This window comes from Plectropomus leopardus, chromosome 3 (genome assembly GCF_008729295.1).
Source record: "Plectropomus leopardus isolate mb chromosome 3, YSFRI_Pleo_2.0, whole genome shotgun sequence".
Classification (NCBI taxonomy): domain Eukaryota; kingdom Metazoa; phylum Chordata; class Actinopteri; order Perciformes; family Serranidae; genus Plectropomus; species Plectropomus leopardus.
This window is the reverse complement of record NC_056465.1, coordinates 569,170-592,011: the sequence shown is the minus strand read 5'-3', so window position 1 is coordinate 592,011 and position 22,842 is coordinate 569,170. Positions and strand designations below refer to the sequence as shown.

At 42.3% G+C, this 22,842-nt stretch overlaps 1 protein-coding gene across 1 annotated transcript in view; it reads left to right on the top strand.

The window, feature by feature from the left end:
- LOC121962420 (cadherin-2-like) overlaps positions 1-22,842 on the top strand; it is a 190,061-nt gene that overhangs the window by 104,345 nt on the left and 62,874 nt on the right. The window contains exons 6-11 of the mRNA XM_042512679.1: positions 800-944; positions 1,072-1,244; positions 3,483-3,620; positions 5,784-5,969; positions 11,501-11,754; positions 22,474-22,616. Of these exons, the coding sequence (XP_042368613.1) occupies positions 800-944; positions 1,072-1,244; positions 3,483-3,620; positions 5,784-5,969; positions 11,501-11,754; positions 22,474-22,616 (1,039 nt within the window). The remainder of the gene's footprint in view (positions 1-799; positions 945-1,071; positions 1,245-3,482; positions 3,621-5,783; positions 5,970-11,500; positions 11,755-22,473; positions 22,617-22,842) is intronic.

Sequence of the window (22,842 nt, the reverse complement as noted above, 5' to 3'; positions counted from 1 at the left end):
GTAGCTTCCATGTGTGATCAAACCTCCAAGTGCAGTTGCACAACACTTGGTGGAACACTTGGCTGCAAACAAGCAGGCCTATCACTTAAAAAAAATCAGGAGCACTTAATTGATGCACATGCAGCTAGACAGTGATCATAGTATTTTTACCCCAAATCCAGAGATATTTGTTGGTTTACTATAAGAAAAAAAATAGAAATAGTCTAGATCTCCAGAGGATCAGTCCTACTGGATGTTTCTACACTCATGATCCCATGAATGAATAATAGTGACACCAGCAGGTAAATGGACTTGCACTTGTATAGTGCCTTTCTAGTCTTCAGACCACTCTATACTACTTGTCACATACACTCATTCACACACATTCATATACTGGTGGTCGTGGATAATGTACAAGGTGCCACCTGCTAATCAGGTAAACATTTCCACATATTCACAAAGCTATCTGGGGTTCAGTATCTTGCCCAAGGATATTATGATATGTGGACTGAAGGGGCTGGGGATCTAGTGAACGACCTGCTCTACCTCTAACTCTACATCCTGAGCCACAGCCGTAAAGGTCTAAATACCTTGTTTATAACCAAATACCTGCAGAACCAGTGACATTCCGATTAGCTTCAGCTGGACTTAATGCTAAATAGGAAATACTAGCAAGTTTAAACTAAACATTACCTGTGAAACATTCGCACATTAGCATTGTCAGATATGGTCAAGTGTGTGTGTGTGTGTGTGTGTGTGTGTGTGTGTGTGTGTGTGTGTGTGTGCGCGCGCGTGCGTGCATGTGTGCGTGTGTATACAGCTGAGAGCCCATGCAGTGGACCTAAATGGGAATCAGGTGGAGAACCCCATAGACATTGTCATTAATGTCATCGACCAGAACGACAACAGACCAGAGTTCACGCACACGATCTTCAATGGCTCTGTACCAGAGGGATCCAAGCCTGGTATACGCATGTCCGCATGCACACACACACACACACACACATACACACACACACACAGACATGTTTGTAACGTGGATTTCATTCTTCTTCACTGATCTGTGTTGACTTGTTGTGTGTGTCTCTGCAGGATCCTTTGTGATGACAGTGACAGCAGTGGACAAGGATGATCCAAAAACTGCTAATGGGATGTTACGATATAAGATCCTTTCCCAGAATCCCCAGAGCCCCTCCTCCAACATGTTCACCATTAATAACAAGACTGGTGACATCATCACTGTGGCAGCGGGCCTAGATCGGGAGGTGTGTATGTGTGTGTGTGTGTGTGTGTGTGTGTGTGTGTGTGTAAATCTCATCCCTAAACCCTCACTGAGCAGCTGCTTCTCAGCCTGTGAATGTGTGTCCTGCCTGCGATATCTCCTGCAGGAGAGAGATTGCTTATGGCTCTACTTTCTTGTCATATTCCTGCATCAGTAGATCCTACAGAACGCTGTTTGGCTCTTTGCACATTTTTGCAATTTCTTAATAAGCTCAAATCCATCAAGTCTACCTGTTACTTTGGAAATTTACCCAAAGAAATTCAATATATCTACATACATCTTTACAATTATAACACACAAGTAGGAACATGTCAGTTGTGTGTTTATATTCATCAAACTGGCTTAATACATAGTTCTATAGTCCACTCACATGGTGTTTAAGTCTTTCAACCACATCTCAAGGTCTTTGTCTGCAGATGGACTTGGCTTAGTTGTCATGAAAATGGATCATGTAACGTCATCATGTGACCTAATATAGGACTTAGGTTACGTGACAGCAGATGATCGTACATGGATTGTATACTTGCTATTACAGAAACACAGCTAGTGAATATACTGTAGCTTTAGTTAAGATAATTTTGTCAAACTACTATTTCCAAGGTTAGAAATGAAATTTGTTGCTTAACTTTTTCTCAAAATTTCAATCAGTTATGATAACATCGCCCTCAAACTAATTGTAGAGATCTGAAAACATATTTTAAACCAACCAACGGATTATCCAAATGATCTACAGTGCTGTCTTAAGCTTAAATTGAATATGTGCACACCTGAAATGTCATTAAAAACAGTTAGTTCGTGAATACAATGGTACTAAACTTTGAAATACTAGAAGGTGACAAAACTTTCTTCGCTCAGTGTTTAGTCACTCACCTATTGTAGAGCCCTGGATCATAAGCAATAATGTTTTCTTACTTGTCACTGGACTGTTGATGAATCTGTGTATCATTCATTCTTTTAATATTCAATTGGAATATGAAAAAACAATGTTAAAATGTTTGTTATTCATGTAATAATCAGAAACAAAAAAACTAATAATGGTTTGTTTTTCATATTTTTGAGAGCCAGTCCTAAAAAGGAAATGAAAAAAACAGGCTAAGGGTCAAACTATTTTTTTAATATTTATTTTGTCTTATCTGTGTGACCTGAAAGTTAATGTCTTCGTGTTTTTTGATGCAGTGTTTCCTGGCCATGTATTTTAGGTGAAGATACTTGTTTTCTAAGCAACTGAGTGATTTTGTTTAAACACCATGGCTGCACTGGGAGAGGTTGCAACCAATTCAGTGCTCTGCTCACTGACCATGGACCACTAGCACAGACCACTGGATATTACTACTAGGGGCGCTAATGCCTGTGATCCTAATCCACTTAATCCCTTTTATGGATGTGTTAGCCCAAGAAACGTTGGAGATCGCTTTCGCTAATAAATATACTCTACTATTGATTTTGCAGATACTGTAATTGTGGCACTGTGTGTTGCCATTTTACTTAACTGTTTATAAACAGTGAATCCATATGGTCCCTGTGGTCCAGACCAGCTGTTTATTGGTCTGTATGTGGTCCTATTTTACTGCACAGCTCCTCTGTCTTATCTCCCCTTCTCCATTCTCTCTTCTTTGACACCTTGGTTTCAGGTGTCGGGTCATTATTTTATTATTTATTGACAGAGACGTATAACCACCACAAATGCTAAAATGTAATGCCTTGTAGCCTACTGTTAGTTTTGTGGGAAAACATATATATATGATAGATAAATAGATAGATAGATAGATAGAGAGAGAGAGAGAGAGAGAGAGAGAGAGAGAGAGAGAGAATATGAGCAACTATTTTATTTCAGTTTATAAATACGAATCAGTGGTCAGTGTTTTTTGTTTTGTTTTGTTTTGTTTTGTTTTGTTTTACTTTTTGGCAGTTGATCCCAATTAAATCATGGAGTTTAAATCATATAGTTTAAGTAGCCTTTTAGTCATTATATTTTGGTGTAGCTGTTGCTTCATATCTATTAGAACGTAGATATGAAGCAAGTATATGCCCTTAGTTAGGGCTAAATTTCTGTCCTAAGACAAACTAGGATGTTTTCCCCAAATATGCATTTAGGAAAGATGTTTCTCTCATACCAAAAATCCTAAATGTCACTCAAGATTTCAGACTTAGGACATTTCTGTAATGAGGTCCCTGTAGACCATCTGTCCAGCTGTTGACCCCCATTGTACTCCATTTCCAGAAAGTCACCCAGTACACCCTGATCATCCAGGGTACAGACATGGAGGGAAACCCCACCTATGGCCTGTCAAACACTGCCACCACTGTCATCAGAATCACTGATGTCAACGACAATCCCCCTGAATTCACCACAGATGCAGTAGGTCCACACACACACACACAAACACACACACACACACACACGCACACACACACACACACACACACACACACACACAAGGGAATTGTAATGGCTCTAAAACAGCAAACGACACTGGAGCTCTCTAAGCGTTTATTGGCAGTAGCACATGGTGGAGGAGTGAAAAGCTAAAGAAACGTCCAATATGTTTATCTTCCTCAGGCTTCCTCTACCTGCTAGTCAAAGCTCCCAGAGAAAATAAACTGTACTATAACTATTAATTGATATTTACTATTGGCTTTTCAAGTCATATGTGCAGTCACTTTGTCACCTGCTTGTTTACTATTGAGAATTTTCTATACATGCTAAACATACACATCATACATGCGCATAATACACTGTACAATAGTGGATGGTGACACAGCCTTTTCAACAGCAGATTGTGGGTATGAACCACTGGGCAAATAAGGGTCCACAGACCCAAGGCTCTGAGACTAGGCAGACCAACCTGAACACCACCTTGATTGTCAACTCAATACCAAACACGTGGATACTGGAGGGCCTGGCACAATACAAGAATAACAGTACAGCGATAAAATTCATTAGGAACTTATTGTTGCCGTAGAAAACTGGAAGCCAATTCCTAGGCCATCGTACATGTCACCATCAAGTGCGGCCAAGGTGATGAACTGTCCCCGCTGCTGTTCTCCATCAGCCTGAATCCCCTCAATCAAATCATCTCAAAGAGTGGCTATGGGTACAGATTCAGACGTGGAGCAACCATCACATCCTGTACATGGATGACTTCAAGCTGTATGTCAGGAGTGAGTGAGACAACGACTCACTGATCCACCTTACCAGGGTCCACAGCAGGACATCGGGATATCATTCAGACTGGGTAAGTTTGGCTGTATGGTGACAAATAAAGGATAGGTGATCAGAACTGAGGGGGTACAGCTACTAGAAGCAGGATAGCAGACATACAGGACAGCTACAAGTGCCTGGGAATCTCACAGGCCAATGGGAGCCATGATGAGGACGCAAGGAGGTCAGCCACAGACAAAATACTTTCAAAGGGTAAGACAAGAGCTAAGAAGCCAGGTCAAGTGGAGGAAAAAGACCCAAGTCATCAACATGTACACCCTACCAGTCATCAGATACCCAGCTGAGATAGTCACATGGATGCCTCTGATCAAGACACACAAACTCAGAGCAATACATCAAGGGTTCCATCCAAAGCTCAGCCTTTTAGACTCTACAAGCAGCGAAAAAAAGGAGGGCAAGGACTAGAGAGTGTCAGAGTCCCAATTCAGGATGAAACAAGAAGCATCAGGAAGATGGCTCTGTGGGATGACCTGCTCGGAGAGGGCCTCAGGCAACAGAAGAAAGAGGGGAATGAGAAGGAAGAGAAAATATCACCATCAAGACCAACTCCTCCATGGGATATATCAGTGGCAGATAGAGGAAGTGACTGGCTTCAAAATCCTACCAGTTGCTAGGAAAAGGCCGGCTAAAAGGACTGCACAGATGCATGGCAGCTCAAGAACAGGCCCTGAGCACCAGATCCATAGAGGCAGGAGTCTACCACAGCAGACAGGACCCTCAGTGCAGGCTGTACAAACAGGCCTTTAAGACAAGCCAGTAGTAGCAGGGGGTAAGATGTGAGCTGTGACAGCAGAGCCAAGTGGTTGGGATAATGCAGAGGAACATCTATACAGACTATGAACTAGAGGTCCCCAAATCCTAATGGGACATGTTTTGCTTTTGCTCATTTGTATGGCTGCAGTGGTGCTAAAAAATGATCACAGAGGAAATTTAATGGCTGTAAAACAGCAAACAGCGATGGGACAATGTTCCTCTAAATGACACTAAAGCCCTTCAAGCTTTAATTGTCAGTGACAGAGGTCAGAGGAGTGAAAAGCCAAAGAAATGTCCAAAATGTTATCTTCCTCAGTAAAGCAGAGCAGGTTGGGTAAGAAGATGCTTTGTTTTATTTTTATTCTGGGACAAAGAGGCATTTAGTTTCAGTGTGAGATAGATGCAATCATCTTCAATTTGGTTTAATTGTTAACAGTCATTTTCCCCAAGATGTCAATGTATTGCTATTAAATTCTAAAGGGACACATTGGTGTTTAAAATGCTGCAGAGCATTTACAACTCTGGCTCTTTTTCTTTCTTTTTCAGTTCTTTGGGGAGGTTCATGAGAACAGGGTGAATGTGATCGTTGCCAACCTGACTGTGACAGATAAGGACCAGCCTCACACTTCAGCCTGGAGTGCTGTGTACCGCATCATTGCTGGAGACCCCACTGGACGCTTCTCCATTCCCACTGACCCCACCACCAATGAAGGTCTGCTCACTGTGGTCAAGGTGGGATTTGGTCTCTGCAACATTGCTCTAACCATATCTCAAGTGATCCATTCAAAGCTTTAAGTAATGTGACCTTTGAAGGTTTGTTACTCTTATGTAGTCCAGTACTATACGATATAAACTAAGTGTGAGCTGTGAAAACAGAACACTGTTCAGACATGCTTGCAACATTCAGAACACAGAGGTATGCACTGTTTTGATGTGAGACTGATAGTCTCTAACAGCCATCTAGTACAGTCTAAATGTAATTTATAGTATAGAAAATTCTTATAAGATTAAAAAATAACTTAATACACCTTAAATATACATTAACATAAAAAATACTAGTAACTCTTGTAAACTGCATCCAGGAGATCAAGAAGGGGAAAGTTAGGAAGCAAAGTGGCAGCATATACAGTGTTCAGGTGTTTTACGTTATTTTGAAATTAAAGAATAAGCTCTCTGGATTACTTCAATTTGGTCAATGGTTGGCACACAGAAGGGTCTTAATCCTCACTACTCTGCCCAACTTTGCTTGTAATGGCATGGAATGAAGTGTCAAAGTCACTTATGATGTACATAGCAGTGTTCCAAATAACCTCTGCTGCGCTGTCCTCTTTGGGGATCTGATAATGGAATGTTTACCTTTTCCACCCTCTCCTCTGCTGTTCAGTAGCGCTTCTCTTTGCTCCTCTGATCTCCTTTGTCAGTGTGTTTCTGGGTTGTTAGCACAGGAGTCAGTCCCCACTCCTGTAGCCTCCTTCTCGGCCTGACAAAGCTGTTTTGCATAAGCCAGGGTTTATTGTTGTTGTGTGTCAGCAAACACGTGTCCTGACTGATATATGATATCACTGTGTTAATAGGTTCATCCAGGTCTGTAATAGAATATTCAAAACCACTCTAATCAGTGCAGTCAAAGCAGGCCTGAAACTCCAACTTTGCCTTGTCAGTTCATCTCCTCACAGTCGTTCCCATATGTTCATTAAAAAAACTACTTGTATTCTGCCAATAGATCCATTTACCAGAAAAGATCTCCCCTCAAAATCTTTGCGGACTATACATGGTGTTAGTTAATTAACTAAAACTGACTATCAGAATATAAACTCCTCACTTTCTACCTGATTAGTATGATGAGTCAAATACATTATCTTGCCAAAGGTTTTTCTGCAATGTCTGACAGGTGGGTCTCTAGCAGCCGTGCTATCTGACCCTTGCGGCTCTTATCAAACAATTGATTGTGGATTTTCTTCCTCTTTAGGACTACTGAGACCTTTGATATTGTAAATTATGACCTTAAGTGGCTCCATGACTCAAAATTCAGATTAGGAAGAATATTTATTTTGCCCTTGAGTAAGATAATAAAAGGGAAAGGCAATTGCAGAAAATAATGACAGATACAGTATCAATGTGTGTGATTGTATGAGTGTGGTTGAGTCGCTGTATAAAGGTAGGGCATCTGCCATAAATGGGGATGGATAATGTGGGGTACCGAAATAAAAACAAAATTATATATATATATATATATATATATATATATATATAATATATATATATGTCTTTGCATGGGTGTAATCCTCAAATAGAACAATACAGGCCCTGCAGAACCTCAAAATAAGACGCAGAAAAGATGACAGCTCCCTAACTGTAAAATCTCAGTCTCAAAAAAAAAAAAAAAAATTATTTATACTAAAATCAAAATTAGAAAAAGATTTAATAATAAAAATGTGATCCATTATATAGCTACGTGACTTGTTGATTTCAGCATGTTTGCCTCCACAAATCTAGATAAAATTCAACCCCTGCACACACACACACACACACACACACACACACACACAAAGATCCCACAACTCTGAAGCACAAAGACAAAACTACATTTAGAAACACAGGCAACCACAGCCGATTTTCATATTTTGCTTAGCATACGTTTCTGGTGATATACATATCTTAGATGACAATGACAAAATAAGATACTCAGTTTGCTTACATGCACAGATACCCTTTGGAAAGTTATCTGTTATTTTTTATATAAACTTATCTATGTGCAATGTATCCTCATCCAACAGTTCGTATGATAGAGAGTTAACAACTCTAAATGACGTTAAGTCCTTAACATAGAAGTTACTTTACTAATGTGAAGTTATGGAGGTAAGTTTTCGGCTAGTGATGTTACTGTTCACAGTTAGGTTTAGAAATATGGTGGGGAGGCACCTTAAAATAACTCAAACGTCACTCAAAGTTCACACAGTTCTGAACAGTGGTCTTGGAGGAGAGTCCTGTGTTTTGTGACAAATCCACCATATCTACCTTGCCTCCTACCCTTACTGCTCACTACCACCTTTACAATGGTCTGCACATTGGTCATATCAGCACAGCCTTTGAAAATAAGTGGGATATGTTTTGGTGTATTGCTTTTTGTAGAAACAAAATCATTCAAAATATGTAAAACAATTAAAATATCATTGTAACTAAAATCCTGTACCGGGTGAGTGTTGGACCCAGATGCAGTACTCGGATGCTCAGGGACGGTTGGTAATAAACTTTATTTAACCCAACACAATCAAAGTCAATAATGCTCAGAGTCAATGGTGTGGAAAGTTCGTTCTTCGGGCTGGGAGCCCAAACACAGTCTTTGGAATCCCACGAAGAGATGACACGAACCTTGCAGTTGCTGCAGCTGGAGAGCAGGAGACCCCGTAGCCCGTCGAGCCGACAACACGTGGTGACTGAGTGTCGTCGATTGAGCACAGGGATAGTCGAGGGCAGGCAGGAGTTCCGTAACCGTGAAGCAGTCCGAGAAGGCAGCAGCACCGATGAGGAGAGAGCAAATGGATCGTCGAAGCCAGGTGGAGGAGACGTAACCAGGAGAGCAGTCAGGATTCCGAAGCGCCGAAACAGAGCACGTGGTCAGGGACGGAAGGAAGGCAGGTAGGTACACGAGGAGTCAGGCGAGGAGGGAATGTCGGGGACAGGCAGAGTCGGCGTCGGAAGATCTGGCAGAATATCGCTGGAGAGTCTCGCATAGTGCTGAAGAACAATCTGGCAGAGAGTGAGTGTGCTGGAGTGGCTTATATGCATGGTTGATTGGTGATCAGTTGCAGCTGTGTGGTGAGCAGGCTGAGGAGGTGGGCGTGGTTTGCAGGTGGAGTGAGCAGAGGGAGGGTGAGTGGAAAAATACTGGCAGCAGAGGAGGAGGAGAGGGCAGGCAGGTATACACCATGACAAATCCCATGATATGATAACATTTTTGACTTGCAGAAAACACAATAACTCATTATTCTGCACAGAGTGCTGTTTTTTGCGTTTAGATTTTTGTAGTTGATGAAAAATGGAAGAAGTTACCGCTAACATCAGAGTGTCGTTAGAGTGTTGTGACTCAGTCAGACTCAGACCACTCAGTCATCGTCTGAGTGGTCGAGATGTTTTCTCCTATTCTGTACAGTTTGAAGCTAATAGTTTGCCTGAGAGCATGTGAGCAGTGCCTGGATTCCAAATGAGGAATCAGAGCCCTTCCATTGTGTTTTAATCTGCTAATTTTTGTTCGTTTCTTTCTTTTTCTTTCTTTCAATCCTCCCAAAAATTGACGCAAATGGTGACCTGAACTCAAACCTTAAAAAAATATATATAATAAATCCACAAAATGTCTCCATACTGCTCTTCCGAAGTTATCAGTGTCCTGAAGCCCCAATATACCAAGTTATTTTAAAAAAATGTCACTAGTGTCATGTTTTTAACCTTGTTGTTGCCTGTAACCTTTAGCTGGGAGCTGCATTCACATATATAATCACATAGTCCACAAATAGCAAGTCCTACAGAGCCACTCCCACAGACCCAGGCCCACAGATCCCCTCACACAGAGCCAGTCCCAAAAGCCACTCCCACAGAGCCACCCCCAAAGATCCTGTCCCTCAGAGCCATTCCCACAGTCACACAGAGCCAGCTCCACAGATCCAGTCATAGAGTCAGTCCCACAGAGCCAGTACACACCATCATTCACACAGAGCCAGTTTCACAGAGCCAGCTCAACAGATCCCGTCATACAGAGCCAGTCACAAAAGCCACTGCCACAGAGCCAACCCCAAAGACACAGTCCCTCAGAGCCATCCCCACAGAGACAGTCCCACTGAGCCAGTCCCAAAGAAGTAGTCCCACAGAAGCAGTCCACAGAGCTAGTCCACACAGATCTAATCCACAGACCCAGTCCACACAGAGTCAGTCCGAGAGAGCCAGCCCCAAAGTGCCAGTGCCACAGAGCAAAACCAACAGAACCACTCCCACAGAGTCAGTCCACACAGAGCCAGTCCTCACTGCCAGTCCCACAGAGACAGTCCCACAGAGCTAGTGCACACACAGCCAGCTCTACAGATCTTGTCTCACAGAGCCACTCCCACAAAGCCAGCTCCACAGATCCAGTCCCACAGAGCCAGTCCCACACAGCCAGTCTCACAGAGCCAGTCCACACTGAGCCAGTCCAGACAGAGGCACTCCCAAAGAACCAGTCCCACAGAGGCGGTCCACAGAGCCAGTCCACACAGAGCCAGTCCAGACAGAGGCACTCCCAAACAACCAGTCCCACAGGGGCAGTCCACAGAGCCAGTACACACAGATCCAGTGTCACAGAGCCAGTCCATAGAGGCATTCCCAAACAACCAGTCCCACAGGGGCAGTCCACAGAGCCAGTACACACAGATCCAGTGTCACAGAGCCAGTCCATAGAGGCACTCCCAAACAACCAGTCCCACAGGGGCAGTCCACAGAGCCAGTACACACACAGATCCAGTGTCACAGATCCAGTGTCACAGAGCCAGTCCATAGAGCCATTCCCACAGACTCAGTCCCACAGAGCGAGTCCACACAGACAGTCCACACAGAGCCAATCCCAAAGATCCAGTCACGCACAGCCAGCTCGACAGATCCTGTCTCACAGAGCAATTCCTACAGAAACAGTCACACAGAGCCAGCTCCACAGAGCCATTCAACACTGTCAGTGCCACAGAGCCAGTCCCACAGAGGCAGTCCACAGAGCCAGTCCACACCACCAGTCAGCAGAACCAATCCCACAGAGCCTGTCCAAACAGCCAGTCCACACAGCCAGTCTACACAGAGCCAGTCCCACAGAGCCAATCCACAGAGCCAGTCAAACAGAGCCACTCCCATAGAGCCAGTCCACAGAGCCAGTGTTTGGAGATCTATGCTTTTACAATAATAATAAATAATGTTTTCTTATAGGCTATACATTTTTGGTGATTAATATGTGACAATACTTGTGTGGTCCTCATGTGGTCCCATAACAATTCCCAAACCCAGATTTGTACTTAAAATCAACTAACCTTGCATACACTTTGGTTGCGACATGAGATTTGATCATAGTCTCAGCTCATGTCCAAATTTATAAATGCTGATCTTTGCAAGGTAATGACTGTGCACCCAGTTTTTGGTCGTATGTTGGTTTCATAAATGGGGGCCAGTGAGCCTGAATTATGTTTTGGGCATGTTATGGAGATCTGGTGTGTCATGTCTCTATCATTTTCTCCCTCTCTTTTCCTGTCCAGCCCATAGATTTTGAGCTGACTCGGTCCTTCATGCTGACGGTGGAGGCAGAGAACGAGGTCACGCTGGCCCGTGGCATCCACCTGCCTCGTCAGTCCACAGCAACTGTCTCCGTACGAATCTTGGACATCAATGAGAGTCCAGAGTTCAGCCCCAATCCCAAGTCCATCAAGTTAGAGGAGGGTCTGCCTGCAGGGTCTCTGCTTACCACCTTTACTGCCCAAGACCCGGACCGCTTCTTGAGACAAACCGTCCGGTAAGACACCTGGTGGAAGACATGACTGTAGAGGTTTCATTGTTTATAGATAGGTTATGGAAAATTAATGAATGAATGAGTTATTGGGGCTAAAAACAAGCCTATTACATTTCTGGAGTACCATTTGTACCATTTGTCAACTTCATCTGGAATAACCCTCTTTCTCTTTTGATCACAACACACACACACACACACACACACACACACACACACACATATATGTATATATATATATATATATATATATATATATATATATATATATATATATATATAATATATATAATGAACTGATGAAGTGTGTGCTGAAAGGACACATTGTGCAACCTCAGGCCTAGTTCAGACCAAAGATTTGCAATAAGACAGAACCATTTTAGAACGTTACAAGGGAAAGTTGCAGAAGTGTGAAATGGCCCGTCTTAGCTTGACTCAAGCTGGCCGATGGTGTCACCTGCAACTCAGCTTGTCAGATGGCCAGTTGCTGGTTTTAGAATGTAGAGCAGATCACCTGTTTCAACAGCAAATCTACTTGTAGCCAATTCAGTTGGCCAAGACAAAACAACTGCAGATGGCATATATGCTTGCCTCCATCCTAAAGGTGTGTTGGTGTCAGAGGGTGGGTCGTTGTCGCTGTATGTGCTTATGTCACACACACATAGCCTTTGATGGTTATTTAAATTATTGTTTTGTATTAATCATAAGTATCAACCATCTGAAGCTCAGGCTGTTTTGTTCATGTTTTTGTTGTTTCATCATCCGCCTACAAGAGAGGCAATTGTAGCAAGTATCTTGCTATCACAATCTAAGCTAAATCATATTTATCCACAAAATATGTTTGTAAAGCTGGAAATCAGAACAGAAGTACAGCGAGTTGCTGCAATGAAGATGATACACTGTCTCTAGTCATTGCACTGGTGTAAACTGGCAGGTTTTCAGAATGTTGTAGACCGGCAATTTAAAATTAGTGGCATGTTTCAACTTTTTTGTTGTCGTCTTTGATCTGAACTGGGTTTATGTTGGTGGGTGGGTTGGATAAAGGATAAAATAGGGTTGGTCAGACCATGCTGGAAAAAAACAAGTTTTTTATGTTTTCAGGTTGTCCGTCTGTCTGGTCCGTTCCTGTGTACGCAATATCTCAACAACATCATGAGGGAATTCAAATTTTGCACAAACCTTCTCTTGGACTCAAAAGATGAACTTATTAGATTTTGGTGGTCAAAGATCAAAGTCATGTTGGCCTTACATTTGTCTTATTCTTGTGAAGGCGATATCTCATGAACACCTTGAGGGAATTTCTTCAAGTTTGGCACTCAAGGACTCAAGGATGAACTGATGAGATTTTGGTGGTTGAAGGTCAAGGTCACGGTGATGTTGCATTCATTTCATTTTTGAGAACCATTCATAAACCAGATTCAAGGTGCACCCACCTTGAAACTGCTAATTGTAGACATCTTCTGTACTGCCAGGGTGAAAATGTGTGTGAAGCATCCATGTTTTCACAGACATGAATGTAAACTGTAAATGCAACTTCACTGTTGTGCGGAAGCATACTAGTTTGAAATGTGGTTCTACAGGTCAGAATGGAAAAGGCCAGCCATTGCTGACCCTGTTTACACTGAGTCACTTCATGCATCTTGTGCAGATCATACAAATCTAAGCTAAGTGTAAATCCAATTCAAATTTGATTGTTAAGCCCACCTCAAGAGTAGGTTGGAGAATCCTACTAGCCAGATGTTTGAAAGGAGTAAATCGGATCCACTAAAATGCACACCTAATGTCTTCTCCTCCTAGCTGTAAGTATGTTACACAGGAAATATCCTCTACAGGGCGAGCCACGCCTGTCCTGTGATCAAAGTAGCTGAACCAACCCTGCTGTTGGTCGTCACTCTGTCTCATTATGCAACAGAGAAAAGCTGCTCGAGCCATTTCTACAGAAGTGCTCACACAGAAGGCTCAGTGAGCTGCTGTCTAATTAATCTGACCCCTGATCAGTTCAACTACTGAGTAATTTATGTGTATGAGAGAGAGCATTGATTTGTATGAGTGAGGAAGGGGCACGTTAAAGCTATGAAGACAATACAGTTCACCAGTTGCTGTGTGGGGTATGATGTTGGATTGGTCAGACACTAATCAATTAAAGTCAGTTTTATTTTTAAAGGCCATTATAACAAATCATAATTTGCCTCAGAGGGCTTTGCAGCATACGATATCTCTCTGTCCTTCAATCCTCACAGCAGATAAGGAAAACTCCTCATAGAAAAGAAATTTGGTAGAAACTTCAGGAAGAGCAACTTAGGAGGGATCCTTCCTCCAGGATGGGCAGACGAGCAATAGATGTCATGTTTAAAGAACAGATCAACATAATAAAATTACAGTAATCAATATGACAGAATGATACAAAGACAGAGGGAGAGAGGGATGAGTGACAGCCAGGTGACAACAGAGCTGCAGCAGTAAGAGGTGTAAAATAAGGGAAGGAGCTGCTTATGAGCTGTGGGAGATGTGACAGCAGGTACTAAACAAGGAATGTGACATTTTCTTTAGTACATATTATATAACAGATTTTTGTGGCTGACCTTAAATAAAGAATTTTGGGACACTCTTGTGCAAGTTGCACTTTAAGTATTAGTAATTCTAGTCATGTAGATGTGTTCAGGGCTGGACTGTCATCCAACGCGTGAAATTTGGGGTCGATTGGACCATGTACCTCAGAGTTATAAACCACTTCCTATTTCATAGCAAAACATGGAAATTTGATGCCTTGCCACGTCTACACGATGTGATGGAAACTGAAGTTTTTGAAAACTTTTGATGTCAAAGGTGAAACTCAAGGAGAAGTTTGAAAAAGTATGACCCCTGAAAATGGCTAAAAATTGACCAAAATTTCACATTAAATTCAAAATGGTTGACTATCTGTGGGGTTTAGGGCAGGGCTCCAAGAGGCTTTTTCGTTGGTCTTGTTTGTAGGGATGTTACACATGCATTTTACGTTTTGCAGTTGTAGGTTTAACGTGCCAGGGGGGCTGCTTTGTTGAAAATTTCCAGGGGGCGCTACAGAGCCCCCCATACCTCAAAAACCAGACCGCAAAAACATCATATCAGATATCACATTTTAGCACCTCTAATGTGTGTGTCAAGTTACATGAGAATTCAAGCATCCTTAGCCCCTCACACACAGCTTCCTGTTTTGTGGATGCAGAATGTGTCACCATGGCAACATTGTTTGATGAAAATTCGTAAACCTTCATATCCTAGCATCATCAAAGTCTTAAGACTATTTTAAGCTTGATCAAGTAAATCTTCTAAAAGGAGAACAAAAAAAAAAGTGTAACTTCCTGTTACCAGTAGGAGGCGCTATGACTATGATTCCAAATTGCACTGGAGATGTCTTCAGGCCTGGACTCTCATCAAATGTGTGAAATTATGTAAAGATCTGACCATCTTGTGTCAAGTTCCATCAGTTTTGATGTCATGGCACAACACCAAAATTTGCCACACCACCATGGGGACACTGTTCAACAAAAAATCACAATATTTCCTATAAACCATTATCAGTGTCTTAAGGCTTTTTTGCCCAATTTTGAGATCAATCAGGTTGACTTTCTAGAAGTTGAACATCACAGTGTGAAATATGTCATTTCCTATTGTGAGTAGGTGGTGCTCTGACTAATATTTTAAATTCCAAATTGTCACGTAGGCAGGAACATGCAAAGTGTGGGGCTGATTGGACCGTGTACCTTGGTTTAATGAACCACTTCCTGTTTCATGGTGAACATGGAAGTTTGATGCATTACTACATTACTGATGCATTGTCACATGGTGTAACAAAAACTAAAGCTTTTGATAACTTTTGATGTCATAGGGCTTTAGATGGTAAAGGCCAAATTTGAATTCAATCATATGGAACGTCTCGGGGGAGTTTTAAAAAAAAATATGACCCCTGAATGGACCAAAATTTCACATTAAATGGCTGACTTTCTGTTGGGTTTAAGGCAAGTACACATGCATTTTAAGATCCATAGCTGTTGATTTAACGTGACTTAGATTTAAAGAGCATCATTTAAATGTCTTTGACATTAAACACTATCAAAAGCTTGAGTTTTGGTCATGTCGTTTGGGCGTGGCAAGCGTCAAACTTCCGTGTTTCGCCATGAAACAGGAAGTGCTTGTAACTCTAATGTACATTGTCCAATTTGTCCCAAACTTCACATGTGGGATGATAGTCCTGTCCTGAACAAATATACATGACAATAATTATTTATTCTTACAGCAACCCCTACTGGTACATCTTCTGGTACATCAATTGGGTTAAATCTGTAGGAAGAGTACATCTTTGATGTACTCTTCCTACAGATTTAACCCAGTAAGTCAGTCATTTTCTGTAACCGCTTGTCCTCGTAAGGGTCGCGGGGGGGCTGGAGCCAATCCCAGCTGTCATCGGGCGGAAGGCGGGGTACACCCTGGACAGTTCGCCAGACTATCGCAGGGCCGACACATAGACGAACAACCAGACACACTCACAGTCACACCTAAGGGCAATTTTAGAGTCATCAATTAACCTGAGCTGCATGTCTTTGGACTGTGGGAGGAAGCCGGAGACCCCGGAGAGAACCCACGCGGACACGGGGAGAACATGCAAACTCCGCACAGAAGGGCCCCCGCCCGGACCGAACCCTATACCAACCGGGATTTGAACCAGGGACCCTCTTGCTGTGAGGCAACAGTGCTAACCATAAAGCCACCGTGCCGCCCGATTTAAACCAGTTGACTTCAAATTTTTGTCTGGACCATGTAGACACTTTTGCCATTAAAAGTTATTAAAAGCCTGAGTTTTCGTTACACCGTGCGGGCGTGGCAAGATCTCAAACTTTGTTGTCTCACCATGAAACAGGAAGTTGTTGTAACTTGGTCATACATTGTCCAATCTGCCCCAAACTTCTCATGCTTGATGAGAGCCCCAGCCTGAAGAGATCTGCATGGCTAAACTGAGTTATAGTCTTAGTCATAATGCCATCTACTGGGAAAAGGAAATGACATGTTTTAGACTTTGACATGCACCTCCTTAAGGTTGACCACATTCAGCTCAAAGTTGGTAAGAAAAGCCTTAAGACCTTGATACAATTTCAATTCAATTCAGTTTTATATATAACCCATTATCACAAATCACAGTTTGTCTGGGAGAAAAAATGTTAGAAACCTCAGGAAATGCGACTGAGGAGGGATCCCTCTTCCAGGACGGACAGACGTGGGATTCATGTCATGAAAAACAATTCAGTTACAGTAATGACATAATGACCTTCTTTGACTCTGTAGTGGCATCAGCCATCTACTATGGAGTGGTCTGCTGGAGCAGCAGCATCACGACTGCTGAGAGGAAGAGACTTGACAAACTTATCAAGAAGGCCAGCTCTGTCCTGGGGTGCCCCCTAGACTCAGTGCAGGTGGTGGGAGAAAGGAGGATGATGGCTAAGCTGTCATCCATGCTGGAGAACGACTCCCACCCCATGCATGACACCCTGACTGCACTGGAAAGCTCCTTCAGTGACAGACTGCTTCACCCCAAGTGTGTGAAGGAGCGTTACCACAGGTCCTTCCTCCCTGCTACAGTCAGACTGTACAACCAGCACTGCTCCCAGTAGACCACACACAACAATAACTGACTCCACTTGTACAGCTTAATACCACAAGTGCAATTTCACTTTCACCCATGCAACTGTGAACATTCTTTATTTAACTGTTGAGTTTCTTGGCGTTGTAAATACTGTATATATTGTTTGTTTATGTCGTCCTCTGTGCTTATTTCCTTCATCTTCATCCTGCACGTTTTTGTACTTATTTATTTATTAATATAGTTTATTTTGCACAGTTATCTTGCTATTTTGCTATCCCTTTGCTGCTGCAATGTTGGAAATTTCCCCACTGTGGGACTAATAAAGGATTATCTTATCTTATCTTATCTTATAAAGGAAAGAGAGAGAGAGAAAGAGAGCGAGGAATAGAGAGGCAGAGGGAGAGAGGGAGAGAGGGGGGAGAGATGTTCCACAATAATGGTAAAAACAACATATCATATAGTAATAGTGATAGACATAAAATAAATAAATGCATCATAACAGTTGATAACCGTCCCATGTGTTTATTAATGGTGGAGGCATGACTCATAATAATGGAGAAGGAGCCCACAACACAGGCGCAGCTGCAGACGGGACCACAGCAACAGCACATCCAAGACCACGATTCCGGCTTTTTGAAGATTATAGATTTTCCTTGAACACCGTTGCCATGGCGATGCAGACTTCACCGCCAAACAGGAAGTTGTTGTAACTTTGCATTGAGCGATTGGCCCAAAATTTTACAGGTGTGATCAGGTTCCAGCCCTGAATGTCACTTAACTGTCATATTCACGTAGCCAATTATTGGCTTTTTCATGGTTTGGTCTACAAATTATGAAGAACAAGATGACGTGGAATTTCTTGGCACTGGTTATATGGAAAAAGGTTTACAACAGTTCATCTACACATCCTACCCACATTGTTTTCGTACAAAGCTAGTTGAAAACTGGCAAAATATCCATTTAAAGCTTTAAGAACATTAAAATCATTATATTTTGTACAAGGCAGATTTATTTCTAATTTTTTAAAACTACTTTAAAAAAAGGGTAACACTTTCTATGAAGCCCATGTCTATAATGCATTATAATGCAGCATGAGCATACATATAATGTAAATAGCCTCTGTAGTGCTATATAATCATAGTTATAAGCACTCATAGGTATTTATGATGCTTTGTAAAAAAAAACTCATTATGATGCCAATGTCAGTAATGAATTGTGAACATCCGTATACTGTCTTATAGTGTGCATATACTTTTAAGAATTTATAAATATTCAGAATACTTTATAACAATAGTCATCACACACCATCACCATCGTCATTTTATAATCACTTATGCACACTATAACACATTATAGGTATGTTCATAATTCATGATAGATACTGGCATCATAACGAGTTATGATTTTTTTTTAAAGCATTACAAATAAGAGTGCTTATAACTATGCACTATAGGTACAAGGTAATTTCATTGTCATTTTTCTAAAACGTAGTTTAAGAAGAAATCTTTTGGTGTCGCAGAAGGAGTTTATGAGTCTCACAGTCTGAGGAAAAAAGCTGCTCTGTAGTCTGGTGGTTCAGCAGCAGATACCTCTGTATCTTTTTCCAAATGTGCTGTTGGTAGGTGTTGTTTTTCAGTACCCTTTGAGCTCTGTGCAGGCACCTCACTTCACCTAGGTCACTGATACTCTGTAGATGAAAACCATGTCCTTTAATCACCCGCTGTGGAGCCTTCCTGTCCTGGGCCGTGAACTATGGCGGTTCATGATGTTTCCAGTCAGTATGCTTTCTATTTCTCCTCTGTAGAGTTTAACCAGGATCTTGTTCTGAAATTTAGCTTTCCTTGGTTTCCTTGGTGGTGATGTGTAATGATCAAGATAGGTTCTCAGTGATGGTAATTCCAAGGAACTTATAGTTGTTCACCTGCTCCACTGATGTAGACAGGGGTGTGTGTCTTTCCCTCCTTCCTTTCAAAATCAACAATCAGCTTGTTGGTTTGGCTGATGTTGAGAAGTAGGTTGTTCTCTGTGCACCACTCTGCAAGATTGTTGATTTCTTCTCAGTATGAACTCTCGCTGTTTGAAATATGGCCGATGATGGTGGTGTCATCCACATACTTCACAATAGCGTTCTCCTGATGTCTGGAAGTGCAGTCATGGGTGCACAGTGTGAACAGGAGGGGGGTGAGCACACAGACCTGGGGGGCTCTGTTGTGCACTAATGCAGAGGAGGTGTGAGTTCCAATCTGAACTCTCTGGGGTCTGCATGTGAGAAAGTCCAGTATCCAGTTGCACTGTTGTACTGAAGCCCAGAGTGTTAAGTTTTCCAATCTGCTTTATGGGTGACATTGTGTTGAATGCTGAGCTGAAGTCAACAAACAGCGTCCTGATGTAGCTGTTCTTATTATAGGTGAGTGACAACTGAGTGAAGAGCAGTAGATATGGAGTTCTCTGTGAATCTGTTGGTCCTGAAAACATACTGGTGAGGGTCCAGGCTGGCAGGGATATTGTCTTTGATGTGCTGGAGAACCAGTTTCCTGAAGCACTTCATCTGGATGGGAGTAAGAGCCACAGGGTGGTAGTCATTAAGACTAGACACAGCAGACTTTTTAGGTGCAGAAGTGATGATGGCTGTCTTGAAGCAAGAGGGAACAGTCTCTTGTGAGAGTGAGATGTTTAAAATGTCAGTTATAACATTAACAAGCTGATCAGCATGAGTTTTTAGTATGTGTCCTGGAATGCAATCTGGACCGGCAGCCTTGTTTATCAACTTTCAGCAGAAATTTGCTCACATCCTCCGTGGTCACTGAGAGTGGTTGGTCCTCTGGAGGCAGAGTAGACTTCACAGCCTTATTGAGGAGGTCAAAGCGAGTGTAAAATGTGTTCAGCTCGCCCGGCAGCGAGGCCTCACACATAATGGGGGCACTCCTGCTTTTGTAGCCTGTGATATTTTGAATTGCCTGCCGCATAACTTTAGTGCTGTTGTTGTTGTTGAGGCCTCTCTCTAGTCTCTGCTGGTGTCTCCTCTTAGCCTCCTTGATGCCAGCTCTTAATCATGCTCTGGCGGTTATGTATGCCCCCTTGTCACCTGACTTTTCAGAGCTGGTTCGGCTTCATCTGTTCATACTTTTAACAGTTTTAACTATTGGTTTGACTTTTTCATCAGCTGGAAATATGTTGGCAGAAGGAGCAGAGAAATATGATCTGACAGGCCAAAGTGAGGGCGTGGAAGGGTTTGTAGCTGCCAGGAATATTTGTATACACATAGTCCAGGATATTTCTTCCTCTGGTGGAATTTAGATAAGACAAATTTGAGGTCTTTTTGATTAAAATAAGCTGATGGCATCATACAATTCCTGCAGTGCATTTTTTCATTTGCATCTGGGTGAATATATACAGCAACAATAAAAACACTGGTGAATTCTCTGGGCAGATAATATGGACGACATCTTAGCACCAGGAACTCAGCATCTGGTAAGCACTGTCCATCCACTTTAACTGCGTTTGAGCACCAAGCATTATTTATATAGACACAAAGCCCTCCTCCTCTCCTCTTACTGGAGTCTTGTGACCTGTCTGCTCTCAACAATCTTCCGTTGCTGAATGAGCCTTAATCGCATCTCATTCATTTTGTTCCCCTGCAACCAGACATTAGCCAGAAGGTTTGGTAGAGGAATTGCTCTCGGTCTGAGTTGGGTCATCCTCACCCTAATGCCGGCTCTCCTCCCTCTCTTTGTCCGGTGCTTTGGGTTTCGTTTCTCTACTCTGGTCTAACTGGCTACTTGGCGCATGCCGTTGCTGGAGATCCACGCATCATCTGCTGCATTCAGTCCAAGACCCACACAGGCCATGGAGTTGAAAAAAATAAAGAAAAATATAACAAAAAGTAGCAAAGATTTGAGGAGCTACTGGCCGCTGCATCTGCATGTGCCCCCGTCATCAGATGTCTCAACTTTCTTAACATGCTGGAGTGCAGAGGCAACACAGAGACAAACGTAACTGCCCTAATAAATTTGTATCTGAGTAAACATATTTCATGAGGATGTAACAAAGTTCTATATGATTAAAGTGCATCACATGACATGAGGATCTTGTATTTCCTAGAAATATTAGTATGTAAATATGTTATTGTGTTGAAATTTCCTGCTCTCCTGATGAGCAGGTTTAATGTGAACACATTCAGCAATATGTCATTGGATGAGGAGGATGATTGTTTGTGGGGGCAGCATTCTGTTCTCTGTTGCAGCCCCATTCAAAGATAAAAGCTGGATTTTTCTTTCTCTAAACATCTTGTCTGGAGGACATGTATATCTTCCCAGAGGCTGCAGCACACTGAGCCAACAGCTCAACAACAACAAAGCAGAGCACACGCAGCTTTCTGTACCTATCCTTCTTTCTTTTACATCCCACTATTTGTTTCTAAATGTAGTGCTGAAGACTTTGTAGCCTAGCAACAGCCAATGGTGTATGCAAATGCGCACATACACACACGCACGCACACACACACACACACACACACACACACACACACACACACACACACGTGTAAAGCGAGTGTATTTTGCACTGTAGAGCAGGCCAGGGAGAGCATTCTGTTTTCTGATTCTGCTTTTTGTTGCTTTGTATTCTGTCATTAGTGCTGCTCCACATTTATTCATAACTGTGGCTTTCAACTTTTTGTGTCACCAATGAAAATCATGCCAAATGGACAACATTCCCTATTCATGTGTATTTTATGGTGGCTTTTGGTGGCTGTGCTCACCTTTGTCGAAAGTGTTATTTTCCTGTTTATTCACAGTGTTTCTTAACTAGGTGTTGTTTAAATCATGGCTGGAACAATCTGTAAGATAAAAACATAATATCAGCAAGTCACAGATTTGCCAAGCTTCATTCTGCTCATGGGTTGTTTACTAGATAAGAGCACATAACATCACTGACAAACATATTTTTGATTTAAATCAGTTAAAGATTAAAGATTAAAATTTCAAGTGAGAAAAAAAAAAAAAAAAGGAATCAGCTTCCCAGTAGCTGCTTGGCCTCCAGCCAGTGCGGCACAGAAAGAAGCCTCTCTGTGCTGCTTTCTCATGCTGTCCCTCTCTCACTGAATCCAGGTACTCCAAGATGTACGACCCTGCTAACTGGCTGGAGATTGACCCGCTTAATGGTCGGATTTCCACCATTGCCATCCTTGACCGAGAGTCTCCGTATATCAAGAATAACTTCTACAACGTTACCTTCATGGCTTCTGATAACGGTGAGATAGGAGGGCTTGCTGGTGTCCTGCAGTAACCCCCCCCCCCCCACACACACACACACAGAGGTGGATTGTGTTCACTTTGCCTCAGTGGTGCTGTTTTTACTCTTGAACTCCTGCAGAGTGTCTTGGAAACAGTAGCTCGTAGGGCAACAAGTTTGGAGATATTTTTTATTTCTTTCAATATTATTTGTGTGAACAGATAAACAAACTATGTGTTAATATG